The sequence below is a fragment of the Euprymna scolopes genome, chromosome 25 (assembly GCF_053919585.1).
Source record: "Euprymna scolopes isolate OS-2025 chromosome 25, ASM5391958v1, whole genome shotgun sequence".
Taxonomy (NCBI): Eukaryota; Metazoa; Mollusca; class Cephalopoda; order Sepiida; family Sepiolidae; genus Euprymna; species Euprymna scolopes.
The window spans coordinates 61,645,992-61,670,185 of record NC_136506.1 but is presented as its reverse complement, the minus strand read 5'-3'; the positions used below and the strand labels follow the sequence as shown (position 1 = coordinate 61,670,185).

The following is a 24,194-nucleotide window of genomic DNA, read 5'->3' as shown; positions in this document are numbered from 1 at the left end:
ACGAATTTGGTGATATCACCCACAGAACATCGTTGTAGAATTAATGAGTACATGAAGAATTAAACTTAAATACTTACATATTCAGAATTAACTGTGTTTATAAATAGCATGTTTAATTGTTTACATTTTCCATTTTTCTTGCAAAGTTTATGGAAGAAAATATGTACACTTTAATAGTTATTATCCTCAGACAAAAAAGCTTGTTTTTAAGAAAATCATGTCTATTTAATTGCTTGAATAAATCTTACTGGGTACAAAGTTTTAAAATATTAAATACAAGCAATTTAGCAAATTGTAAACAGAATTATTTTTACTTTTATTCTCTTGTACTGGGTCATTCTATTTATTAGCAATTTGCATTTCCTGTCAGCAGTCTTTGTTATTTAGGTAGAAAAAAATTCTTTATTTTCTAAATAAGTTTTTTTTTTTTTTCTTTTTTTTTTTTTTTTTTGAGAGCATAAAGACTAGATATTCTCTTTCACCAGATACGTTTTTAGCTAATAAATGTTGTGCTTACTTGAAATCTCTTATTGAATGAGAAATAGATTTGCATTTATGAAAGTAAAAAAAAAAAAAAATTTTAAAGTGTCTGAGGCCCAAGTTTTTTAAGTTCTTGAAAACACTATTAAGTCTCATATTTTCAGATTGTAAAGCTTTTATTTTTATTTATTTTAAGGTGGGTAGTGCAGTTTGCTATGTTAGTTAACATGTTTTTATATTTTCAGAGGTTTTTCTTTGCTCCCATCTAAAGTTTTTTATTCAACTTTTTGTGGGGGGAGGGAAGATATGTATCATATGTGTTTAGTAAATATTGTTTATGGACCAGCACAATTTTTCATGGAAATTAAATTGAAAAAAATAAAAATAAAATGCTAAAATAAAAAATAATGAAGTGACTATTCTATACACACTTTTTTGTTACTCCAACAACAAATTTAAATTCCACACCCACTTTTACAAATTTTGGATATCAACAAGGTTCAGAGATTAATTTTTTTTAATAAAATTTGGTTTTCAGTAATCATCTGAGAATTTCTTTTTGAAAAATTGAATAACAAAGATTCTTAGAACAATTAGAGAACTTTAATGGATAAAAATGAAAGCAAACTGAGAAGGAAGAAAAAGCATTGTACACATACGCAGATGTTTCTTTTTGAAAAATAATGCTAATTTAATTATCTTTTTACTTTTGTTTTTATTACATTAAAATGTAAATACTGAAAAATAATCTACATGCTGTTTTTCAAATTTGATTAAATATACTTTTAGAAGAACAGTAAGACTTTCTTTTCACATGGATGACTTCGGCTTTGAATATTTCTATTACTAATTTTTAGTAATTTCTTATTCAAATTGGGCAGCTAATCTTATTTAAAATGACTCAAAAATACAAATTTTGAAAGAAAGTAAATCATTGTGCATATACGTTAAAATTTGTTTTCAATAATTAATACAAATAATAAAATACACTGATTTTTTCCATCTACTCCTGTTTTATTGTAAAATTTACTGAATTTAACCAGTGAAAGTAAAAAATACAATTACAGTTTTGCTTTTATTTAAGGGTTATTCACAAATTATTTGTTTAAAATAAAAACAAACAATTAGAAAAACTCATGTTTTTTTAATAAAAAAAAGTCAGTATGTAGATTTACTATATGAATTTTGTTGCATATATAAATTGAGTATGAGTAAGTGGTATAAATAATGTGACATAATTTTGTGATGATTAAAAATGTAAATAGGGATAAAAACGGTAAAGAATATTGAAAAACTTTTACAATAATGAGTGGATATTTTGAAATTCTAGGAATTGGAATGAGAACTTTTGACTTCACAACCTTGTGAAAAAGAAATCTGATTTTCATAAATGTTTGTAGTTGCAGAGTAAAATAGGGTGACTCTACTCCCAAAAAAAAAGAAAATGCAAGCTATAGATTTGTTAATAAAATTCACAAACATTTTTGCAAAGGTTCAAATAAATTTCAATCTATACCTGACTTGTCCACCACGTTTTAATTATGAATTCCCAACAGTAAAGAATGTAGTGGCATAGTTTCTATTACAGAGGCTGGCCATTATAATATGATTTCATAATCGCCATTATAATATGATTTCATCCAATGTATAATTTTAATGTCATATTTAATGACACTAAATTCTAACATTATTCCTCTTATGAATGCAAAGTTGAAAGATCTTCTGGGAAGAAAATTTACAAATTTGGTTTAACATTCATTTTACATGCTGACATGTGTTTGACAGTAATATAACAAATGCATTACAATAATAAAATAGTTAAAATATAACTATTTATTGAGATAATGATATTTTAGTTTGTATGCGATTGTTTGTGTTAGTGTAAAACTTTCATGTGAGTGAATTGTTTTTCTTGATCATTTTATGCAAGCGAAAAGTTTAAGAAGCAAGATGTGTGTGAATCAAAAGTAGCAGTTTAGTTAAGATCAAAGCTGCATGTATCTGTTGATGGGAAATGTGTGAATTGTTTTGATGTAGAGTCATGACGTATGAAAGAGAATTTGCTTGCAATTTAATTAGCCGTTCGATTATCTTAGCTTTTATAGATAATTACATAAAACATAGTTTTACTTCCCCATCTAATGCATCAATTGGATAATTGCTGCATAAACGTTTTGTTTGAACATGTGTTTTATAATTTTTGTTAATGTATATGGACTAATAACATTACAGATGTAGTGCCGAAGCATAATGTATATGGACTAATAACATTACAGATGTAGTGCCGAAACATAATGTATATGGACTAATAACATTACAGATGTAGTGCCGAAACATAATGTATATGGACTAATAACATTACAGATGTAGTGCCGAAACATAATGTATATGGACTAATAACATTACAGATGTAGTGCCGAAGCATAATGTATATGGACTAATAACATTACAGATGTAGTGCCGAAACATAATGTATATGGACTAATAACATTACAGATGTAGTGCCGAAGCATAATGTATATGGACTAATAACATTACAGATGTAGTGCCGAAGCATAATGTATATGGACTAATAACATTACAGATGTAGTGCCGAAGCATAATGTATATGGACTAATAACATTACAGATGTAGTGCCGAAGCATAATGTATATGGACTAATAACATTACAGATGTAGTGCCGAAGCATAATGTATATGGACTAATAACATTACAGATGTAGTGCCGAAGCATAATGTATATGGACTAATAACATTACAGATGTAGTGCCGAAGCATAATGTATATGGACTAATAACATTACAGATGTAGTGCCGAAGCATAATGTATATGGACTAATAACATTACAGATGTAGTGCCGAAGCATAATGTATATGGACTAATAACATTACAGATGTAGTGCCGAAGCATAATGTATATGGACTAATAACATTACAGATGTAGTGCCGAAGCATAATGTATATGGACTAATAACATTACAGATGTAGTGCCGAAGCATAATGTATATGGACTAATAACATCACAGATGTAGTGCCGAAGCATAATGTATATGGACTAATAACATTACAGATGTAGTGCCGAAGCATAATGTATATGGACTAATAACATTACAGATGTAGTGCCGAAGCATAATGTATATGGACTAATAACATTACAGATGTAGTGCCGAAGCATAATGTATATGGACTAATAACATTACAGATGTAGTGCCGAAGCATAATGTATATGGACTAATAACATTACAGATGTAGTGCCGAAGCATAATGTATATGGACTAATAACATTACAGATGTAGTGCCGAAGCATAATGTATATGGACTAATAACATTACAGATGTAGTGCCGAAGCATAATGTATATGGACTAATAACATCACAGATGTAGTGCCGAAGCATAATGTATATGGACTAATAACATTACAGATGTAGTGCCGAAGCATAATGTATATGGACTAATAACATTACAGATGTAGTGCCGAAGCATAATGTATATGGACTAATAACATTACAGATGTAGTGCCGAAACATAATGTATATGGACTAATAACATTACAGATGTAGTGCCGAAGCATAATGTATATGGACTAATAACATTACAGATGTAGTGCCGAAACATAATGTATATGGACTAATAACATTACAGATGTAGTGCCGAAACATAATGTATATGGACTAATAACATTACAGATGTAGTGCCGAAACATAATGTATATGGACTAATAACATTACAGATGTAGTGCCGAAACATAATGTATATGGACTAATAACATTACAGATGTAGTGCCGAAACATAATGTATATGGACTAATAACATTACAGATGTAGTGCCGAAACATAATGTATATGGACTAATAACATTACAGATGTAGTGCCGAAACATGATGTATATGGACTAATAACATCACAGATGTAGTGCCGAAACACCTTATAACCCAATGCATCTGGAAAATTACATCTACATGCAATGCTAAAAGCACATTTACTCAACTCCTCAGTCCACATAATCCCGAATAGTAGCATAGCCTCTTACATCCAAGTGGCAATATACCTTGTTTGAAGTAAAAAAGAGTGTGTGTGTATATATATATATATATATATATATATATATATATATATATATATATATATATATATATATATAAACATAAACTATTTTGTTGAAATGTTTTTTAACCAAAATTTTTTTTATATTTTCCTTGAAATTAAAGTGTGTTTTATAACTTCAAGGACTTCTTTTCTTTCCATCAATGATAAATCTCTTAAAATTCTTCATTGAATTTTATTGAATTGTCAAGGCTTGGCAATAACCTGTTCTAAATTCAACAAAATTTTTATTTCCATTGTACCATACGCGCTAGTTGTGGTGCAGGTATTGTATTTATTCAGATGCATCAGACATGCAGTGTTTTCTACCCTTGATTTTGTATGCTTACTTCTACTTACCTGCTTCTATCCCCCCACTCCTACCTAGCAACGCAATCACTGTCCTATTTAAAATCAGAGTGCATTGGTTTCAGCAACATTTCAAACGAATCTATCATGAAAATGATTGTGAAATTTAATCTCTTGCTCTTTCTTTCATTCTGTGTGTTTGTATAAATTTTCTTTTTAATTTCTTTTAACATCCCTGAGTGGCCATTGGGCTTTGATAAGTGGTGAAATCTATGTAAATAAAAAAAAATAAACATAAGTTTTGTGCTATTTTTGTATTCCCTTACAAAAATTAAAATCATCATATAATGATACTAAACCTTATATCTAGAATTCTTATTCCAATTTTGATTAAAATCCATGATGCAATTTTTTATCTTAGGAACTGTGTAAAATTTAATGCTTGGGTTCATGGGTTCTTAAGAAGAAATTGATATTCAGTTAATCTTGGTTCATTGTTGTCTAAGACTATGGATTAAATTTAATGCAAATTTGAAATGTTTGAATTTTAAATGAGAGGTTTTGCTCATATTATGCATTCTAAAATCCTTTTAAAATTCTCCAAAGAAACTGAAATTAGGAGAACATATATTACTGTATATACTTGTGTATAAGAATTTCTGGGAGGCGATTTTAAGGTTATTTTTTGGGGTCAACTTATAGATAGATAATGTTTTAGGAAATGTTGTTAAAGCGATTCAGCGCTCAATCACAATGTTGAAAACGCCATTTTGTTTGTGCACTCGATATGTACCGGTAATCCTAGTAATTAATCGCACTCCTTCCGAACCCCACTGCAGTGTGTTTGCCAGCATGTAAGCACATGCACAGTTTTTCAATGGGAGGCTTAATGATAATTGGAATAGCTCTCGAAATGTTCACTCTCTAGACATGGCTTTAGGTCTAAGTTCGATATGATATATTCGGTGACGATATGACGTTTTTTTAGTAGGTTAGGAAATGTGTTTACGATATGTCGTTCTCCCCTAATTTAAACAAGTTTTAACAATTTAATGAACCCATTTAATGGCACTTAACACATGCGTATATTACAGCTCGTGCAATGTATGCATTTACGTTACTATGGTACGTGACATAAATTACGTCTACAAACAGTAACTGTGCCTTGAATCTACAGCATGTCATTGATCGGAATGTCTGATTAGCAACATTTGCGTTGCATGTGAGTGTATATATCAAAATTGCATAGATCACACTTACGTAAATGCACATATTATCACAGGATAAGTCCTTTCTAGCAGCTCCTGCCCAGATGTGGCAACAGTACTCCATCCTTGAATGTACCTGGCTCTTATATAGATAGAGAATTGCATCAGCAGTGAGATATCTACTGGATCGATAGAAGGATCCCACCATTTTTCCAGCGGCCTTGGCAATGGATTTAATGTATGTGTTCCATTTAAGATCAGGAGTAATGGTCAAGCCCAGAAGCTTGTCAAAACATGAAGCCTCCCCAAGACGAGAGCCATTCATTTCAATTGATGCTAGATGAGGATCAGAGCATTGATGATGTAAAGATAGAAACTTGGTTTTTAGATGCATTAAAAGTAACCAGCCACCTCTTTCTCCATTGTACTACATGCTCAAGATCAGAGGGGAAAAAATCAGAGAGAATGTGGTCGTTTATGGTCTTTGATGTGCTGCCATAGATGGTAGTGTCATCAGCATAAATGTCTATGAATGATGTAAGAATGTGATTGGAAAATCATTGGTGTAGATCAGGAAGAGAGTTGGGCACAGGATGGACCCCTGAGGGACTCCAGCATTAATACTGTGAGCTTCTGATGCAACCGCGTGGTCGGAATATCCAAGAGGAAACAGAACTTGAACATAGCTCAGGGGAAGTTGTGAGAAAAGGGTCTAGTATCGGGCACTCGGGTGGGTTCGTGGACAATCTGGGTGAAGTCATAGGCAATGGCAAAATCATGACAGAACCTCCCCTCATCATCTGTCTTGTTAGAGTTGGTCAGCCATTCCGCATTGTGGACATTGAAGTCACCACAAATGTGGATGTTAGCTGAAGGGTGAGCAGACAGGATGTGGTCTATTTTTTCAGATATGCTCTTAAGGATAGTAACTCCACTGTTGTGGGGGAGATAGAGAGCAAATATAAATGCAGTGGTGTAAGCAAGTGCAACCCGGAAGCACATCTAAGGTAAATTAGGGTCTTCTCTGGAGATATCACTACTACACGAAAAGCCATCTTTAATGTAAGCACATATTCCATGTCCATGGCGATCTTGGGGGTCAGATTTAGATGTTAAGTTAGAGTATCCTTTAATTATGAATTCGTCAAGCTGGCCGGCCTAATGCCAGTTTCACTTAGGAAGAATATGTCTGGTTTTGTCTCCTGTAATTGGGTTTCAACCTCTGGAAGGTTGGAACGGAGACCCCTGATGTTGGAGAAGGAGACATAGTAGTAGGGGTCTACATTGAAGGATGGGGTTCTAGGTTTATTTGTGTTTTTTTTCTGGAGGTATTTCATGTTGAGGATTGGGATTTGTGGAACAGGTTGACAGACTTGGTTAGAGTGGGACAGAGAGGGAAGGTAAGAGAGAAAAGGAGATGAAGTTTTTTTTTTTTTTTTTTTTTGTAGCTGTGATAAGGTAAAGCCGTAACAATTACCCACTAGTATGGCATCGAGAGGCCACTCGAAACTACTGCATGGTCCAGAGTCCATTCACCAAATGGAAATACAGCAGCCCCAGTATTTTGCACCTGCTGATAGGATGGCCTCCTTAGTGGTTAATCCAAGGTTTGGGTCCCTGACTATCAGGCGGATAACATCAGCCCAGATAAAACGTTTACCTCCAGCACCCTTACTAGTGACATGACCACAAGGATAGACATAGGAACAGAAAATTTCCGACATCTCAGGCTACTGTTCACGAAGTACTGTCGTCCTGGAGAGCAGCTTTTTCTTCATCCTTTGTCAGAAACATCACTCATTGGAAATGAGGACTGAGGGACAAATAAGAGGAAGCGAGAGTAACGAGAACTGCCGATAACGCATTCACAATGCGTTGTCTACTCTCCATTTCAAAAAAAAAAAAAAAAAAAGAATACAGGGGGCGGGGGTGTAAGGACTTATTAATATTTACTTAGTATAAGTCCGTCGCTTTAATTTGAAATTTAAAATATTTGAAGATAAATTCCCCCATAATTACGAATGAAAAAATGAAATAGATATAGGTTACTGTAATTTCCATTTAAGAGTGTTCATTTTTTCTTCTTCCCAAGAGACACTTCAAACAAAGAAATTATGACATTTTAGCACTGAAATAATTTTAAAGATATCGGTCCAAAGTTTCCACGTGTTCAGATATTCATTAAACTGATTTCTTCTTTGCCAAAAAGGCATATCTATTACGTTGGAAAGGTTGGAAGATTCGCTAATCCTTTGAGATATAACCGTTTACACATTTGCTGTAAATCTAGCAGAACGGAAACCATGTTGCATGTCACTGAGGAGGTTATTTTTGCTGAGGTGGTTGATTACTTCTCTATTTAACACAGATTCCAGCAACTTACTCATGACGCACAGGAGACTTATTGGTCTGTACAGAGAGGGAGATGAGTGGTCACCTGAATTCTTAAATACAGGGCATACTGATGATATTTTCCAGGGTGATGGGAAGCAATTCACCTAAAGACAATGCTTAAACAGTTTTGTAAAGTATGGGCGCTAGTTCTGGTTGAAGCTTTTTGAGCACTATAATTGGAATGTCATCAGGGCCCGTTGCTTTACTGGGATCAAGGTTTGTGATTAGCTTGGCAACATCGCATACAGATATTTGTATGTCACATAGTATGTTTTCTGATACAGGAGGAAATATTTGGGGTTGGGGGCCTTGACTGCAAAGAGTAGAATTAGCTGCAAAGTTCTTGGCAAAATTCTTGGCTGACGAGATTACCTCAGGTCCATTAATGATGGTTGGAATAGAGCACATGCTTCTGTTCAGGATTTAACAAATGAAGGTTCGTTGGAAAGCTAATGACTTGAATTGTGTAGTAGGTTATGTGACATTTGCCCTTAAAGTCGCTTATTATTGTTTAAACAAATGGGGGATCACTTTTCTATATTAATTTAATGTAAAATGAGCATCCACTTTATGGCCACCTTGGTTACAAAGTGGGTGTTTATTTTACGTTAAATTAATATAGAAAAGTGATCCTCCACTTTTTAAAACTGTAATTTGTTCATATCATTGAAATTACTCATTTCCTGGGATTTTAACTGTTGTTTTCAGTTTCAGCACCTTCAAAACCCTATAATAGTAGTAATTTTAAAGGATGTTTTGTGGGTGGAAAAATACTGCACCTTTACCAATATTTTAATCATAGTCATTTGTTTTCCTAGTTTTGCATAGGAATTATAAAATATCTGATGTTTCCCCAAAATCTCTGGCCTTGATGGATGGGAGACTAAAAATTGCTGCTCTGGTTTCAAATGTTCTGAAATAACAGCAAGGGGAGACTTGATTCCAAATATGTTACATCTCTCCTCTTTGGTTTTCATACATAAAGTAAATTTCACAGTGTATAAAGATTATTTTATACTGGAGATATTCATAATCGTACTCTATTTCCAAAAGAGGGGAGATATATGAGAAATATTTGTAATCAAGTCTCACCTTGCTGTTATTTCAGATCATTTGAAACCATAGCAGCAAGTTTTGTTCTCCCATCCATTAAGGCCAGAGCTTGGGGGAAAGGAGGGAATATATATATATATATATATATATATATATATATATATATATATATATATATATCAAAAATGGTAATTAGTAAAAACTTGAAAGTGCTCAATACTATTGCAGAGCAAATATATATTTTTTTATTACCATTTTATCTGCTTAGTTACATATGTTTCAGTTACCAAATCATATCAACAATCCAGTAATTTCATCAGACTTTACAGAAATGGTTCTTGGTCGTTGTAAAATAATAACCATTTCTTGTTGATATGATTTGGTAACCGAAACATGTGTAACTAAGCAGATAAAACGGTAATAATATATATATATATATATATATATATATATATATATATATACACACACGTGTGTGTTTGTGTAATAATTGTCTAATGATAATTTTCTTAAAGTAACTTTCTCTTTATTTGCGTATCTCCTCTCACGTGATCTTGCCGTTTGCTTTTTCTTTATTTTCTTATTTGAATACTTTCTTCATGCATTCCTGGCCACTTGCCACATTTGTCGTAAAATTCAGCGGAATAAAGCCTTGAAAAAAGATCTTTCTGCCTGTGTCTTCATTACATTACAATATATATATATATACTCTATATATAGTGTGTCTTCATTACATTACAATATATATATATATACTCTATATATACTCGTGTTTGCATGGGTAATAACTATTAAATAAATAGTTAATTTTGTCCACGGGGTTGAGAATAAACAAAATCCGTGAAAAATGAGACTTGTAGAGGATGCAAACTAATGAGTGGGAGTGACCAACTAACGTGGGTGTTGTTTTGACCATTTGATTAATGAGCCACGAGGTTAAAGAAAGCCGAATTTATATTATTTGGATTATTCAGACTACTATTCTGGAGTGTTATTCGTACAATGCTTTCGTCAATGTACAATCTGAGCTTCTTTAGGTGTACATTGTCAAACTGGAGCGCTACCTCTGTGGATTAAATAAAGGATTCAACTCGAAATTCTGTGCAGATGCTCACTTCAAGTTAACAGAAAGATTTTTGAGTTCAACAAGTTACACACCTGAAGAAGGTTGGAAATTACATTAGTTAAACCGTGAGAATGAATAACACTCAAGATGAGAAGAATAGTTTGAATAATTTAAATAATCAATCCTCATCTCAAAAATTCACAAACAAAACTGAATTTGCACAAATATAACTCATTCTCTGTGATACGAGTAAGTCTTTAATAGTTAATAGTCAATTTAGTCTACATAGCTAAATTAACATTAACAAACACATTGAATAAAACAATCGCAAAGTAAGCAAAAAAGGCTTTTACAAAATGTTATTATCTATGAAAAAAAAAAAAAATCTGTTACATAATATACCATTGGAAATAAATCCTAAAGTTAATTGTATGGAACAAAGTGAAAAATTTTAATCTGCAGCTTTGGATAATAGTTTAGACTAAGGTTGTGAGTTTGAATCTCAACTAGCTGAGCCACATTTACTTTTTTACTTTGATTTTGCCCTAAATTGAACTTAGTTATTTCAATTACAATATTAACAGGTTGTATACTTTTTATTTTTTTTAACCCCTATGATCTATGTAATTTACAGAAACTAGGACTCTTGGTGACATCAGATACTTCTATCAATGTATATTATGAACACTGTTTTGGGGTGTTCTTCTGACACATCATATTTATAAAAAATTGAAGATATATAACCACGGCCACCGAGATATATCTCGGTAGCCATGATATAACTGTATTTTGGTTATCTAAGTGGCGATAAAAGAGTCTATCAAGATCTATATCCTTATAAAATACAGTTATTTTCTATTGTTTATATATTTATGCATGCTCTGGAATTAAAAAAAAAAAATGAGCATCCATTGAGCTGAGATATGATAATATATAATCCTCAAAATAATAATATGCTAGTACACAACTTGGCATTGCCCAATCATAAAATATCATATTTTAATTTATGTAGATTTCCTATTTATTATTATAGAGCCAATTCTCTATTGATTATTATATTGTCCACAATATGTAGTAGTGATTTCAAAAGTTTCAAAAAAAATAATAACTTTGGTGCAATCAGCTAGAATCAAAATCAAAACATTTGGTGCTCCAGTGTTATTGTTACCATCTGAGCTAAGTTCCCACTGATATAAAACTTTTTTTAAAAAATAATGTTGTTAAAGGTATAAATATTTGTGCATGCATAGAAGTAACATGTTTAGTTGACTTACTCCTGCCAAGTTTTTATTTTTCCAAGACCATTCCACATCGACAAGATAGACAAGGTCACTTTTACATAAATAGATTTATTTCAATAATGCCTAATACATTATTAGAGATTTATAATGCTAAAAATATGGTGAAGGGCTCCATAAATACAATCATATTTTGATCATGAATCACATTAGACCATTTATTTTATCACTCTGTCCTGATATGTTTATATCCCTTTAATTTGCATCCCAATTTTTAAATTATTAATATATATTTATCTATCCCGTTTATATTTGTTTAATAAGTAAGTTAGTACTTATACATGTGCATTAAATTAGACATAAACACAAGAATATAAAAACTACATAAATACTTAAAAACTAGTTTGGTAGGTTAAAAGAATCTTATTTTTACTTATTAACTTCAATGTTATAAATCTTTTTTATATTTGCAGCTGCTGCTGCTTAGAGATTGATTTTAGTAGGAGGAGTTATATTAAGAAGAAATAGGCACAAAGGTGGTAGGAGTGTTGTTGAAGTGTCTGTTTTCTCTGTCTGTTTTTTTCTTTTCATTTTTGTGTTATCATCAGCTAGTAACGTATTGCCTTTTTGCATTCGCTACGCCTCAACCTTCCCCATTCACTCTTCAGAAAAATTGACTTGCCTCCCCTAACTTTGTCTTATGCGTTGCATGCTGCAAACTCTGCTACTTCTGCTGCCATTTCTAACACGCCACCACCATTACCACCACCACCCACTGTCTGTGCCATAGCGTTCTTACATCATTTGTGAACCCAACCCCCAAGAATGGAGTAACTATTTTCGATTCCCAGCATCTCTTTCGTTTTGTTTTTATCTGATGGATGTCATCATAGAACCAGTGCGCTTACCATGTCACCAAAAGGGTCACGGTGCCATGAATTGTGTAGATAAACTCCTCACTCTTGTTGATGGGGTAAGTCCGTTTTGGTACCAGATCTATCCTCATCTTCTATCGTATCTACCCTTCTCTTTAACCTTCCTGATGAAGAAACCTTATCAAAGAACTGCTTCTTTGTATTTCAAATGTTTATTCTTAGGTAGAGGAGAACTCGGACAAACTTTTTTTTTTTTTTTTTTTTTCATCTTTCATAACAAACCGACTTTCTATAGAAGATGAATTAGCCACCATTTTTGTTGTTCTTCTCTACACAACTTGTTTTATTGATCACTTTACTGACGTTAATTTATTGATGTTACACAATCTGCTTCTATGTTTATCCAAGTGTCGTGTTTTTTTTTTTCTTTTTTTGTTTCTCGGCTACGTTAAAGTTCTCATATTTCAGTCTGATCTAGAATTTTTGTTTCTTTTCCTCTTTACAAACTTTTTTTTTTTTTACCGATTTTATATAACATGACTAATTGTTTGTTCAGCACAATTCTGAAGTTATGACTAACTTATAGAAGATGATGATGGAAGCAATCTTTCTAGAATTTGGATTTCTTCTCTACTTAAAAATAACGAACATATTACAAAAGTATATAAAAAGTATCCAACAACCCTTTCAAGATTATTGTGCATTAGCTTTTCTGTTGTGTGTGCATGTATAAAGCTAATAATGGAATCTGCTAGACACAATAACACACAAAAACTTTAATAAGATAAAAACATTGGAAACGCATATCTAGTTTAGATATTAAAGCTAAAACATTATACACAATATCCCTACAAACAAATTACTTCAAAACTGTTTCAATAAAACAATAACAAACTTTCTATGATAATTGTTAGTATCAATCATTGTTTTTGTTATTCAAGTGTATAGTGATATATATTAAATTTATTTGCAGATTTGAAATATTAGCATTATATGAATAACTCTAAAGTGAGCTTTTCCAAAGCGATTTTTTAATTCAAGGATTTATACACACATAAACATACACACACACACACATATATATATGTGTGTGTGTGTGTTTATGTGTGTATAAATCCTTGAATTAAGAAATCGCTTTGGAAAAGCTCACTTTAGAGTTATTCATATAATGCTAATATTTCAAATCTGCAAATAAATTTAAGTTCAATAACTTAACAGTTCCATAAAGTAGAGCTATTAAGTAATTATATATGAATTAAAAACATTAAAATCAAGTTTTAGAAAAAAATTTTTAAATTAGTTACGTTTTAATGTTTTTATTTCAGATTCTTATAAGACTAACAGATGGATAGCCATATTTCCATATTTATTTCTCGTCAGAGCTTTAAACTGTTAAAGCTTTAAAATATAAAAAATACAATAATTGCTATAATTATATATATGTATATAAATCATTTTCAAATTATGTTCCAGATAAAGAAATATTCAACTTGTTGCAGCTGTTTCAAGACAATGTTTACTTTGTCTCATCATGAAACATTTTTCTTTTCAAAACATTGAATATCATCAGAACAAAATTTCATAAGTACTCAGAAAAGAAACCAAAACAATGGCCACAAGTTTAATTTCCTCCAAAACAAAAATCACAAGGATAGGTCTATTGTTTATATATATATATATATATATATATATATATATATATATATATATATATATATATATATATATATATATATAAAACACATTAGCAGGGCTACCCGGGTTGGAGTAGAATAAAGCTGTTATGATAATAATATGCAGCTTGTGATTATTCATCTGTGTGTTTATAGATATCATATGCAGACAGACTTCACAAGATTATTGTATCCTCTTTGATCAAAATTGTTATCTGCTTTCAAACCGGAAATCTGCTTTAAATTTCATAAAAATTTGCCTCATAGTTTTCCTTCCTATACATGTACAAATTCATGGACACATATACATTCATCTTTATTTAAATGAATAAATCCAAGTCTTTTTCATTTATATCTAAATTACCATCAAAACAACTCACTGTTATAAATCCATAATACAAGTCTTTTCGAAATACTGCATATATGGTAAAGTAAAAACCCAAACACGGCTACTTGTGTGCCTAATTTACATAACTATACTTTAAATAGTTTATAATTTGTTTTGTGTTATTCATTTGTAATTTTATTCTCTCATTTCATTTGTAATTTTATTGTCTTATATCTGTACAATAGTTTTGTCGATAATTTAATAAAGAATTTAATTTAAACAATATAATTTAATAAAAAATACTAAAATCTATGTTAAATATTATGTTCATTAATTTTCGACAGAAGTAATTTAAATAAAACTATTAGTTTTCAAAATTACAATAAATCTATATTGGATATTTTATGTAGGTTATACATTTAAACAGAATGCTTAGAGGTAGATTAATATCTACTGAATAGGAAGTAGTTTTTATTTATATAGATAAAAAGTAAACCAATCAAATTTATTTTCAATGATACATGTTGTGTACTTTTTTTTTTTTTTTTTTTTTTTGCCACTTGTGTTTGCGTAGGTAATACCATTACTAAATAAAGTTATTTTATAGGGCTAGAAACCAAAAATTCAGAGAACAACGAAACTTGTACATTATTTGAACTTGTGCCTATAAAGAGGGACCATCTTTAAGTGACATTGCTTTAAACAATTTAACCAACAATTAAACAGTTAAATGAAAATGTCAATGCAGGTAAAATAATGGTAGAAAAAGATTAGAAATTAGAGGCTCTTTACCTGAAACTAAATGGTCTAGTAAGAGATTGACCTCAAAACTGTTGTGCACATATTAAAATGCATTAACACATTTCAGTTGTGAGAAAGAATTTGATCAGATTCTTACGGAAAACTTGAGAATAAAATGAGCTATTTTTATTAGAAAATAAAAAAAAAAAGTAACTAAACACCGATTGTTTTAAATGTTGCATAGTTTAACCGTTTTAACATTTTACATTCACGGATCATCACCTGTGTAATTTTTAATGGTTCTATACTCTTGTTCAAAAAATGAATATGAACCTTTTACTGGACATCAGATACGTTTATGAGTCTTTTTATCATTTGATTAATGTTTTTAACCGTGAAGAATGGTTATTCTGTCTTTGGATAAGGTTCATGTGAAAGTGTAAATTTGAATGTGTATATTGATTGTTTCTTTACATGAGAAGGTCATCCCTAAAATAATTGCAATGCCTGATTTAGTTGTACAAGTCTTGCTACAGATATGATAGACAAAACTACTGGCTGCCATTCATACATACCTATGTTCATGCCTTCCATCTGTCCTTTGTGTAATTAGTTGCTGCCATAGGGTCTCATGTGGTTGAGAAAGCAAACTCATGACAGACAAGCTCGGCCACAGTTACAACATGCATGGTAAGGCAGATTTTTATCTGGGATGTTTGACACATACTGCTTCATGGAGCATGACTCAGAGTAGAGTACTCTAGCTGCCTTGCCTCATGACTTCATCATATAGTTGATGCTGCCAAACCTATCGTTTTGAAGCTCTCCTTTTTTAGATATTTACATTTCTGCAAAGGGCCTTAAGATAGTCTTTGATTATATCCTTCAAATGTCTCTTCAGCTTGTGTCTTGAACGTTTACTGTACTGCATAACTGCATAGTACTATTTAAGAAGTCTGTAATATTCCACCCTAATACACCAGTTTGCTGTAGGATGTCAGTGTCAGGTGTCAGAGATTACCATTTAATGTTAAATACTCTCTTAAGACTTTTCTTGGAACTTTCCGAGAGCCTTGGTGTGTCAACTGTGCATAATTCTTGTGGGAAAGAATACAAAGACAAGACACCTGATTTGTACATACTAAACTTCATTTTGATGCTAATGGCTCTCGGACTACATACGCTTTTTAAACATACCAAACCTTTTGCTGACTTTTTTTATCCTTAGAAATATTTTGGTGTTGAGGGATCCATCTTGTTAGCAATTTAAAGAAAAAAGGTCGACTATGCTTCATTTGACCTTAACATAGATGTTAGTTTTAACATACTGTTGTCCCAATAGTATTGTAAGCATTATCTTAATTTTCTCTAGATATATGGTGAGTTCAAAGATAGTGTATAATCTCTTGCATGATGTTTTAGTGTATGTGTAATGCAGTTAATCTTGGCTGCCTAAAAAAAAAGCCTCCACCACCACCAGAATCTGGAAAATCTTGAAATTTATGTTAAAATAAATGAGGCAGAAGATCTTGCTGGTCATTCAGAATCTTACAAAACACTAATATTAAAGTTCTGAAAAACAGAGGAGAGGATCCTGAGGGTTGAGGATATGCATTGCATGGAGAGAAATGATGTGAGAATGATACGATAGGTGGGTAATATGGGTCTTAAAGACAAGCTCAGATCTGGTGAGCTCAGGAAGATAAAACCTGAACAGAATAGAGAGATGTGTGCAGAATAGGAAACTTTGTTGGAATGGCCACATTGAAAGAATGGATGAGACTTGTTAGGTTAGTAGATGTAGAACAGTTGAGGTAGCGAGATCCCAAAAGAAGATCAAGAGAAACAGGAAGGACTTGAGAGAGATAAATAAAAACCTAGTCAGAGATAGGTTTATTCGGAAGTCATTTCATAACAATCATCCCATGCATACCAGCATGTAAATCTGATGTTGAATGAATATGATGATGAACATAAAAAATACCAATGTTTATTTGAATTTGCATAACTTTGTCTACTTGATAATTATTAGTGATTCGGAAAAAGTAACTTTTGAAAAAAAAAGTTCAACCAGACTGGTTTGCATTATGTATATTCTATTTAAAGAAAAAATTGTGATCTTTGTATCAGACATTTTTTTTTTTTTTTTTACCATTTGATTATTTTTGTTGTATCTTTTTAAACCATTGGGTGTTGTTTTCAGACAAGAATAACTTGTTAGTTTGCCAACTCTTTCATGTCACATCCACATCGCATTTAACCTTCGTCTAAAATGTTTGTCTCTCAACATTTTTTTTAGTATTCATGTTTTCATTAAAACTTTGTTTCTTCCTTGTTTTTATTGGTTATTTTCACAAACCATTGGCATTGTATCTTATGTTGTAAAACATTCTATCCTGATGGACAAATCAACCAATGAGTCATGTATTGGACAAAAAATAAATTTATCTCTTGGGATTTAAGGAATTTATATAATAACACTTCTCACATTCTCAGATTTTGTCATAAAATGACTTCAAACTATCTTTATCTGTTCACAGATGATAGAATTTCAGTTCAAGTAGTGTTAAAAAGACATGCTTCCAAATAGTCAGAATATAATGAAATACAATATTTTTAACACAAAGTTTCTGAACATATTACTTATCTAGCATTGCTGTTACATAAGTAAACGTACTAGCTATATAATTTTATTTTTGGAATAAAATATTTTTCTGGTGGTTTTTTAAGTTAAAATAAGGTTATAAAAGAAGACTTCAGCCCAAAAAACTTAGAACTTAGTACAATTATGAATTGTTACAAGGGTAAAGGGAAAGCACTAAATAAAGTTAATTACAGAGGCTTAAAATTTACTGATCAGATCATGAAGGTGACTTAGAGAATAATTCAACAGCAAATAAATAGACTTGAGAGAGATAAATAAAAACCTAGTCGGAGATAGGTTTATTCGGAAGTCATTTTATAACGTAAATAAGCATAAATGAAATACAGTTTGGTTTTATGCCTGGGCAAAGTACCACTGATGTTATATTTTTCCTCAGACAAGAGAAGTATCTTGGTAAGAAGAAAAATGCGTATCTTGCCTTTATGGATCTGCAGAAAGTTTTTGACAGTATGTCAAGAGAGATTGTCTGATGGGCTGTGCATAAACTAGAAGCAAAGGAATGATGAAGGTTGTTTAAGCCACATCAAGACATATTTAGTCCTGTTAAAATTAACAGCACATTTAGTGATAGTTTTAACATTTAAGTAGGAGTTTAGATTGCTTTTCATTTATGTCTTTGAAGTATTGTCCATGGAATTTTGTCCAGTCTCGAAGAGGGTGTATGCTAATGATTTAGTTCTTGCCTGTGAAACAATGGATAACCTACTTGTTATTAGTATTTGAGGAATGCTATGAAAAGTAAAGGGGTGGAAGTCCGTGTTACCGAGACTAAAGTGTTGCTTAGTGGTTGTAATGTTGGAAAATTCCCAAAGTGATGAAAATATACCTGACAGAATGACGGATAAATACCTGGCCAGAGATAGACTATTTTGGAAGTCAATTTCTTAAAGCAGTCCAACACATGTCAGCATGTAAAACAGATGTTAAGCCGAATGTGATGATGATTATGATGGGATTGAGATTTTATCAACCTGAAAACAGAAGATAAAGTGTACATGCACAACTTTTCAAACAGTAGCTAGTCAGCATGTTAGGCATGCAAGAAAAAAATTCTAGAACATTTTGTGTGCAATTCTATAAAAATCAGGACAAACTAACATCAAACAAATTAACACGCCTCCACTTCAGAATAATTTTTTTTTTTCCCACCAATGAAATATGCACCGCATTGATCTTAGCCAGAGCAAATGTTAGTGTAATTATAAGTAAATGTCATTACGTTACTTTCTTGCATAATCGTAACATTAACAAAACAACTATAGCAAGTCTCAATTAGCATTATCTACATATCTAATATATAAAGTAATTTTGTTGGATTTTCTATGTTGGGCATAAAAAATTGATATTTGATTCTGACAAGCTATATCTTTTTTATCCTTTATATTTTTTATACTAAAAATGTAATTCATTCTAGTTTGTTTCTGGAAATAATTATTCCAGCAAGGCAGATTATTATAATGGAGATCATTTTAAATAATGATCTCAAAGACTTTTTTAGCTTATAGGTAAACATATCAGTTAGCTCGCTTACATTTGCAGTTTTGTTTTTCTGTTTGTATATGTGGTTTTCTTTGTGACTTTCACAATTTAAAATTTAAAGATAAATGATATTAATGAATCCTGGGCTGTGCTGGATAGCTACAGTTTGTACTAAAAATTTAAATAAATTTAAACAAACTCTAACAAAAGTTAACTTCACAAAATTAAAATATTTCCAGTGTGTTTTTGATTGTTTTGAAGTATTTTTTGAGTGAGATTTTTTGCACTTATTAAAAATTTGGTGCCATATTACGAACCTATCCTAAAACGGATATTTCGACCATGTTTAAAGATATTAGTTTTTGGTACTGTTTTCATGATCGTTAGATAAAATATCCTTTTCAGTCTTTTTAATCTTTCCTATGTGAAAAGTATTTCTTTATTTTTGTTTTTTGCTTTTTTATTATAGAAAGAACGAGATCTTGAACTTGCAGCTCGTATTGGTCAAACACTTCTTGAGAAAAATAAAGAATTATCTGATAAGACAGACCAATTAGAGGAACAGGTTACTATTGCAAATGACAAAGTAAGTATTTTTTTACCTATTTAAAGAATATTGTACCTTAAAAATTTGTATTTGAATTATTCAAACTACTCATCTTGAATGTTATTCTCACAACGTTTCAGCCAATGTAATCTCCAAACATCTCCAGATGTATCTTGACAAACTCAAGAATCCAAGTTTGACAAAATATATCTGAAGAAGGATGGAGGTTACATTGGCTGAAGCGTGAAGTAATCCAAATTATCTTTATCTCAAAAATTCTGAAACATACATTAAAAAATCTTAACATAAGTTTATAATTTCCAAACATCTTGTTATAATAGAGATTGCGTGTTTGCACGCTTGTGTCACCACAACACTAAAATAAGTTTCACAACTATAAGTGACTTTGTGAAAGAGATGGTCCCTTTTAAAATGCTGTGGTTAATTGCATCAATAGCAGACTATTTACAAGTGTCATGCTAGAACCTTCTGACACTGTTCGTCATGTCACTGAATGTTTATATGCTTGGGTCTTTCATCCATATAAACTGACACTCAAGGTTGGAGCATCAGCTTTGCTTTTATGAAGTTTGAATCAACCATATTATGTAATAGATCAAGAAATTTTTTGCGCTCTTCATAAATAAGTCACAAGGTGTAACTTTAACTGTTACACATCCTTTTTTTGTTATGATTATCTATATGTTAGGTCTTCATGGATTCAAACACCTTGCAATCTTTGTTTTAGCACCAAATGAAAAAAATGTTATATTGTTTGCACTGAAATATTACAAAATGTCTTATGTTAAGGAATATAAAATAATTGCAAGAACTTTATTTATCTGTTCATTTAGTTCGACACCCATATATTCTGAATGATGCTGGGCGCATTTCATCCACTGCAAGAGATGCACCTTAATTTTTGCTAAGACATGCATCTAGAAGAAGGAAAGCTCTGATATCAAAACCTGAGATCTACTGTCTGTTCTGTCATGTGGCAGCCATGAGATTAACTGCTATATGAAAAAGTGTGGTTGGTTCTGCACAAAGCCTTTACCACTATAAACAAATCACATGTGGATTTCTGAACAACTTAGTGTAACAAAGCGCAGATGTGCATATGGCAGCTGTATGCAAATTACCGAACCATGTGCTAAGGTGACGTCATGGCAAGTACAAAGAAAGAAAAATATAAAAAAAGAATGTGTGTGCAGACCGATGATCACATTAGAAACACATGTGTGATATCACAGCTGAAGTAACATGTGTGATATCACAGCTGAAGTCACATGTGGCCGGAGAGAAAGCAATAAATGTCTTTTGTTGAAACCTGAAAAAGTGGATTGAATTTCTTTCCTCTTCCTTTCTTATGTTCCTTGCAGCGGAGTTTGCAATTTGTTCAGTATCTACATGTTAACAACTACATTACATTAGTTGTTGTGACAGGAGAATGAAGTCGACAGGAGTATCGTGCACACACACACACACACACGTATGTAGTGGGAGTAAACAAATATTCTTAAACTAAACAAAATTGTATTAATATGCAGGTAAAGTCTTAACAAAGGCAAATTTAGATATATTTTATTTCCAAAGATACATATACTATTGGAAAATAATAAATTTAATTAGATCTTTATTAGATATTAATTTCTGCCAATATGACAGAAATTAATACATTTTTTCATTTTTACCTGGTGAAAAAAGTATTCATACAATTCAGTTTTAACGTGAAACAATATGTATTGTCTGAATATTTATTATATTCTAGAATGTTCCAATAATGTTATCAGTAACTGTAGTTAACTCTAAAATCTATTATCAGAACATTCTGCAATTGGTAGTCTTACAAGAAAATTCTAATAATGCCAAGAGGTAAAGAAATATCTATTCCACAAAAATAATTTATTATTTTACTTTGGAAAGATGAGAACAGTTTCAGAACAATTTCTAAAAACCGAAAGTTTCCTTTTACTACAATTGCTTTATTCATTTTGATGTTTAAAACTTTTAACAGTATTGAAAACTACAGACAAACAGGTGTTCCAAGGAAAATTTCTCCAAGATCAGCGAGGATATTGTCAATATTAGATTTAGCAAAATCCACAGGTTACTGAGAAGAGCTGCAGGAACGTCTGCATGCATCAGGCATTAAAGTATTCAAGCGTACAATAAGTAATGCAATGGTGGTGGCAGTATCATAATCTGGGGCTGTTTTTTGGCAAAAGACGTTGGTAAAATGTTACTAATAGATGGTAAGCTGAATGCTGAAAAATACCAGGAAATACTGCAAAAAAATCTAATGGCTTCTGTTGAAAAACTTCAGCTGATTAGATTTTCCAACAGGATAATGATCCCAAGCATATCACTCGATCTACAAGGAAATAGTTTGCTGAAAATAACGTTGATATCTTGCAATGGCTAAGTCAGTCTCCAGGTTTGAATCCTATCGAGAACTTATGGTGATATGTGAAAATTCAAATTGAGGGGAAAAAGCACAAACAAATATCAAGACTTTGAAGACAGTATGCCATGAAAAATGGGGCAAAATATCTCTGAATGTGTGAAAATTGTTAGTTCAGACATACCGGAATAGATTAGTAGCTGTTGAACTCAATAATGGATATTCCAAAAAGTATTAAATCAAGGTAATATGCTTTTTAGTTTGTATGACACTTTTTTCACCAGATAAAATTTTTAAAACTGTATTAATTTCTGCCATTATAAGAATTGCTTAAATTTATTATTTTCTAATAGTATCTATCTTTAAATATCTAAATTTGTCTTTATTTAGGCACTGTATGCATGTATGTATGTATGTATAATTGCTCTCCCCATTAATGTTTTTCCTTATCGAACTGACAGCTAAATTCATATACACCTATATTTATTTATTTTGTCTATAATTTATTTCTATATTTATGCTCCACCCTTATATGTTGAGCTTCTTATATCTTGATAAGTCTCTATATAAAGAATCTATCCATATTCATATAATCCCAGATGATTATATATATATATATATATATATATATATATAATCATCATGTAAACCAGATAAACATTCCATATTTCCCTCAAAAACACTTCATTTATAGGCAATTGTTTCTGCACATTTCAAGAACACATTTTCATGATATACAAATTACTCGTATTACTGATATTCTTGAAGAGGTTTCATCGATGTATAAAAATTCTGATCAAACTGAAAGAATTAAAATGCATTCAACAATCTTTTAATTTATACATATTTGATTTTCACTCAAATTTTTAAAGTATGTAACTCTGTTTCTTTTTTGTATATAAACGTTCATGCTATATTGTTTTCATGAAACCTTTTTTCTTTGAATTGCTTTAATTCAAACCACATTTTATATGGTATTTTTATACACTATAGTATCATATTAGTAAAGTTGTACAAAACACAAATATTACATTTTTGTTATTAAAGTTCAAGATTCTGATAGTTGATGATTATTTATAAAAATAAGTGTTTAATGTTTAAATGTAAAAAAAAAAAAAAAAAAAGAAAGGGCAACATTTCTGTGATTGAAATGCATTAAGAGTTTGATTATTGGAGTACCAACTCCTAAAACTTGATTACTTAAATAATGATAAACTTTTTATTTTTATTTTGGTTGTGTGATTGTAACCGACCGATCTGCTGTAAAGGATAAACAAAATTAAAGGAAGAAAGAAACATATTAAACTAGATATAATTCATTGGGATTTATTTATGCCAACTGAAATGCTTACTCATCAAATAATTGATCAGTGTATAACATCTGGAGCCAAAACTTTTTGTTTTTTTTTAGTTACATCTAAGAAGCGAATTTCATTGATCTTTTCGACTTTATGAATCAACTTTTATGTCTTTTTAGACATTTCTTATTTTTGATTAATCATCTTATTCCAACTTTTAATAAGAATATATATATATATATATATATATATATATATATATATATATATGCAATGTTTTCACATTAAATACTTTTCCTTTTAAATGACCAGATTTTTAAGATATCTTTTTAATCATCTTGCATTACAAATATGCT

The 24,194-nt window shown here is 31.1% G+C and overlaps 1 protein-coding gene across 15 annotated transcripts in view; it reads left to right on the top strand.

Moving 5' to 3' along the window:
• The window catches only part of LOC145247387 (trafficking kinesin-binding protein 1-like), a 297,237-nt gene that overhangs the window by 184,299 nt on the left and 88,744 nt on the right, over positions 1-24,194 (top strand). For 13 of the 15 annotated variants that reach the window (XM_080109082.1, XM_080109079.1, XM_080109080.1 and 10 more), the window contains exon 5: positions 20,059-20,175. In XM_080109082.1, the coding sequence (XP_079965208.1) occupies positions 20,059-20,175 (117 nt within the window). Of the gene's footprint in view, positions 1-12,404; positions 12,802-20,058; positions 20,176-24,194 lie in introns of those variants that run through there. The other 2 variants (XM_080109088.1, XM_080109089.1) reach the window with 2 other exon arrangements.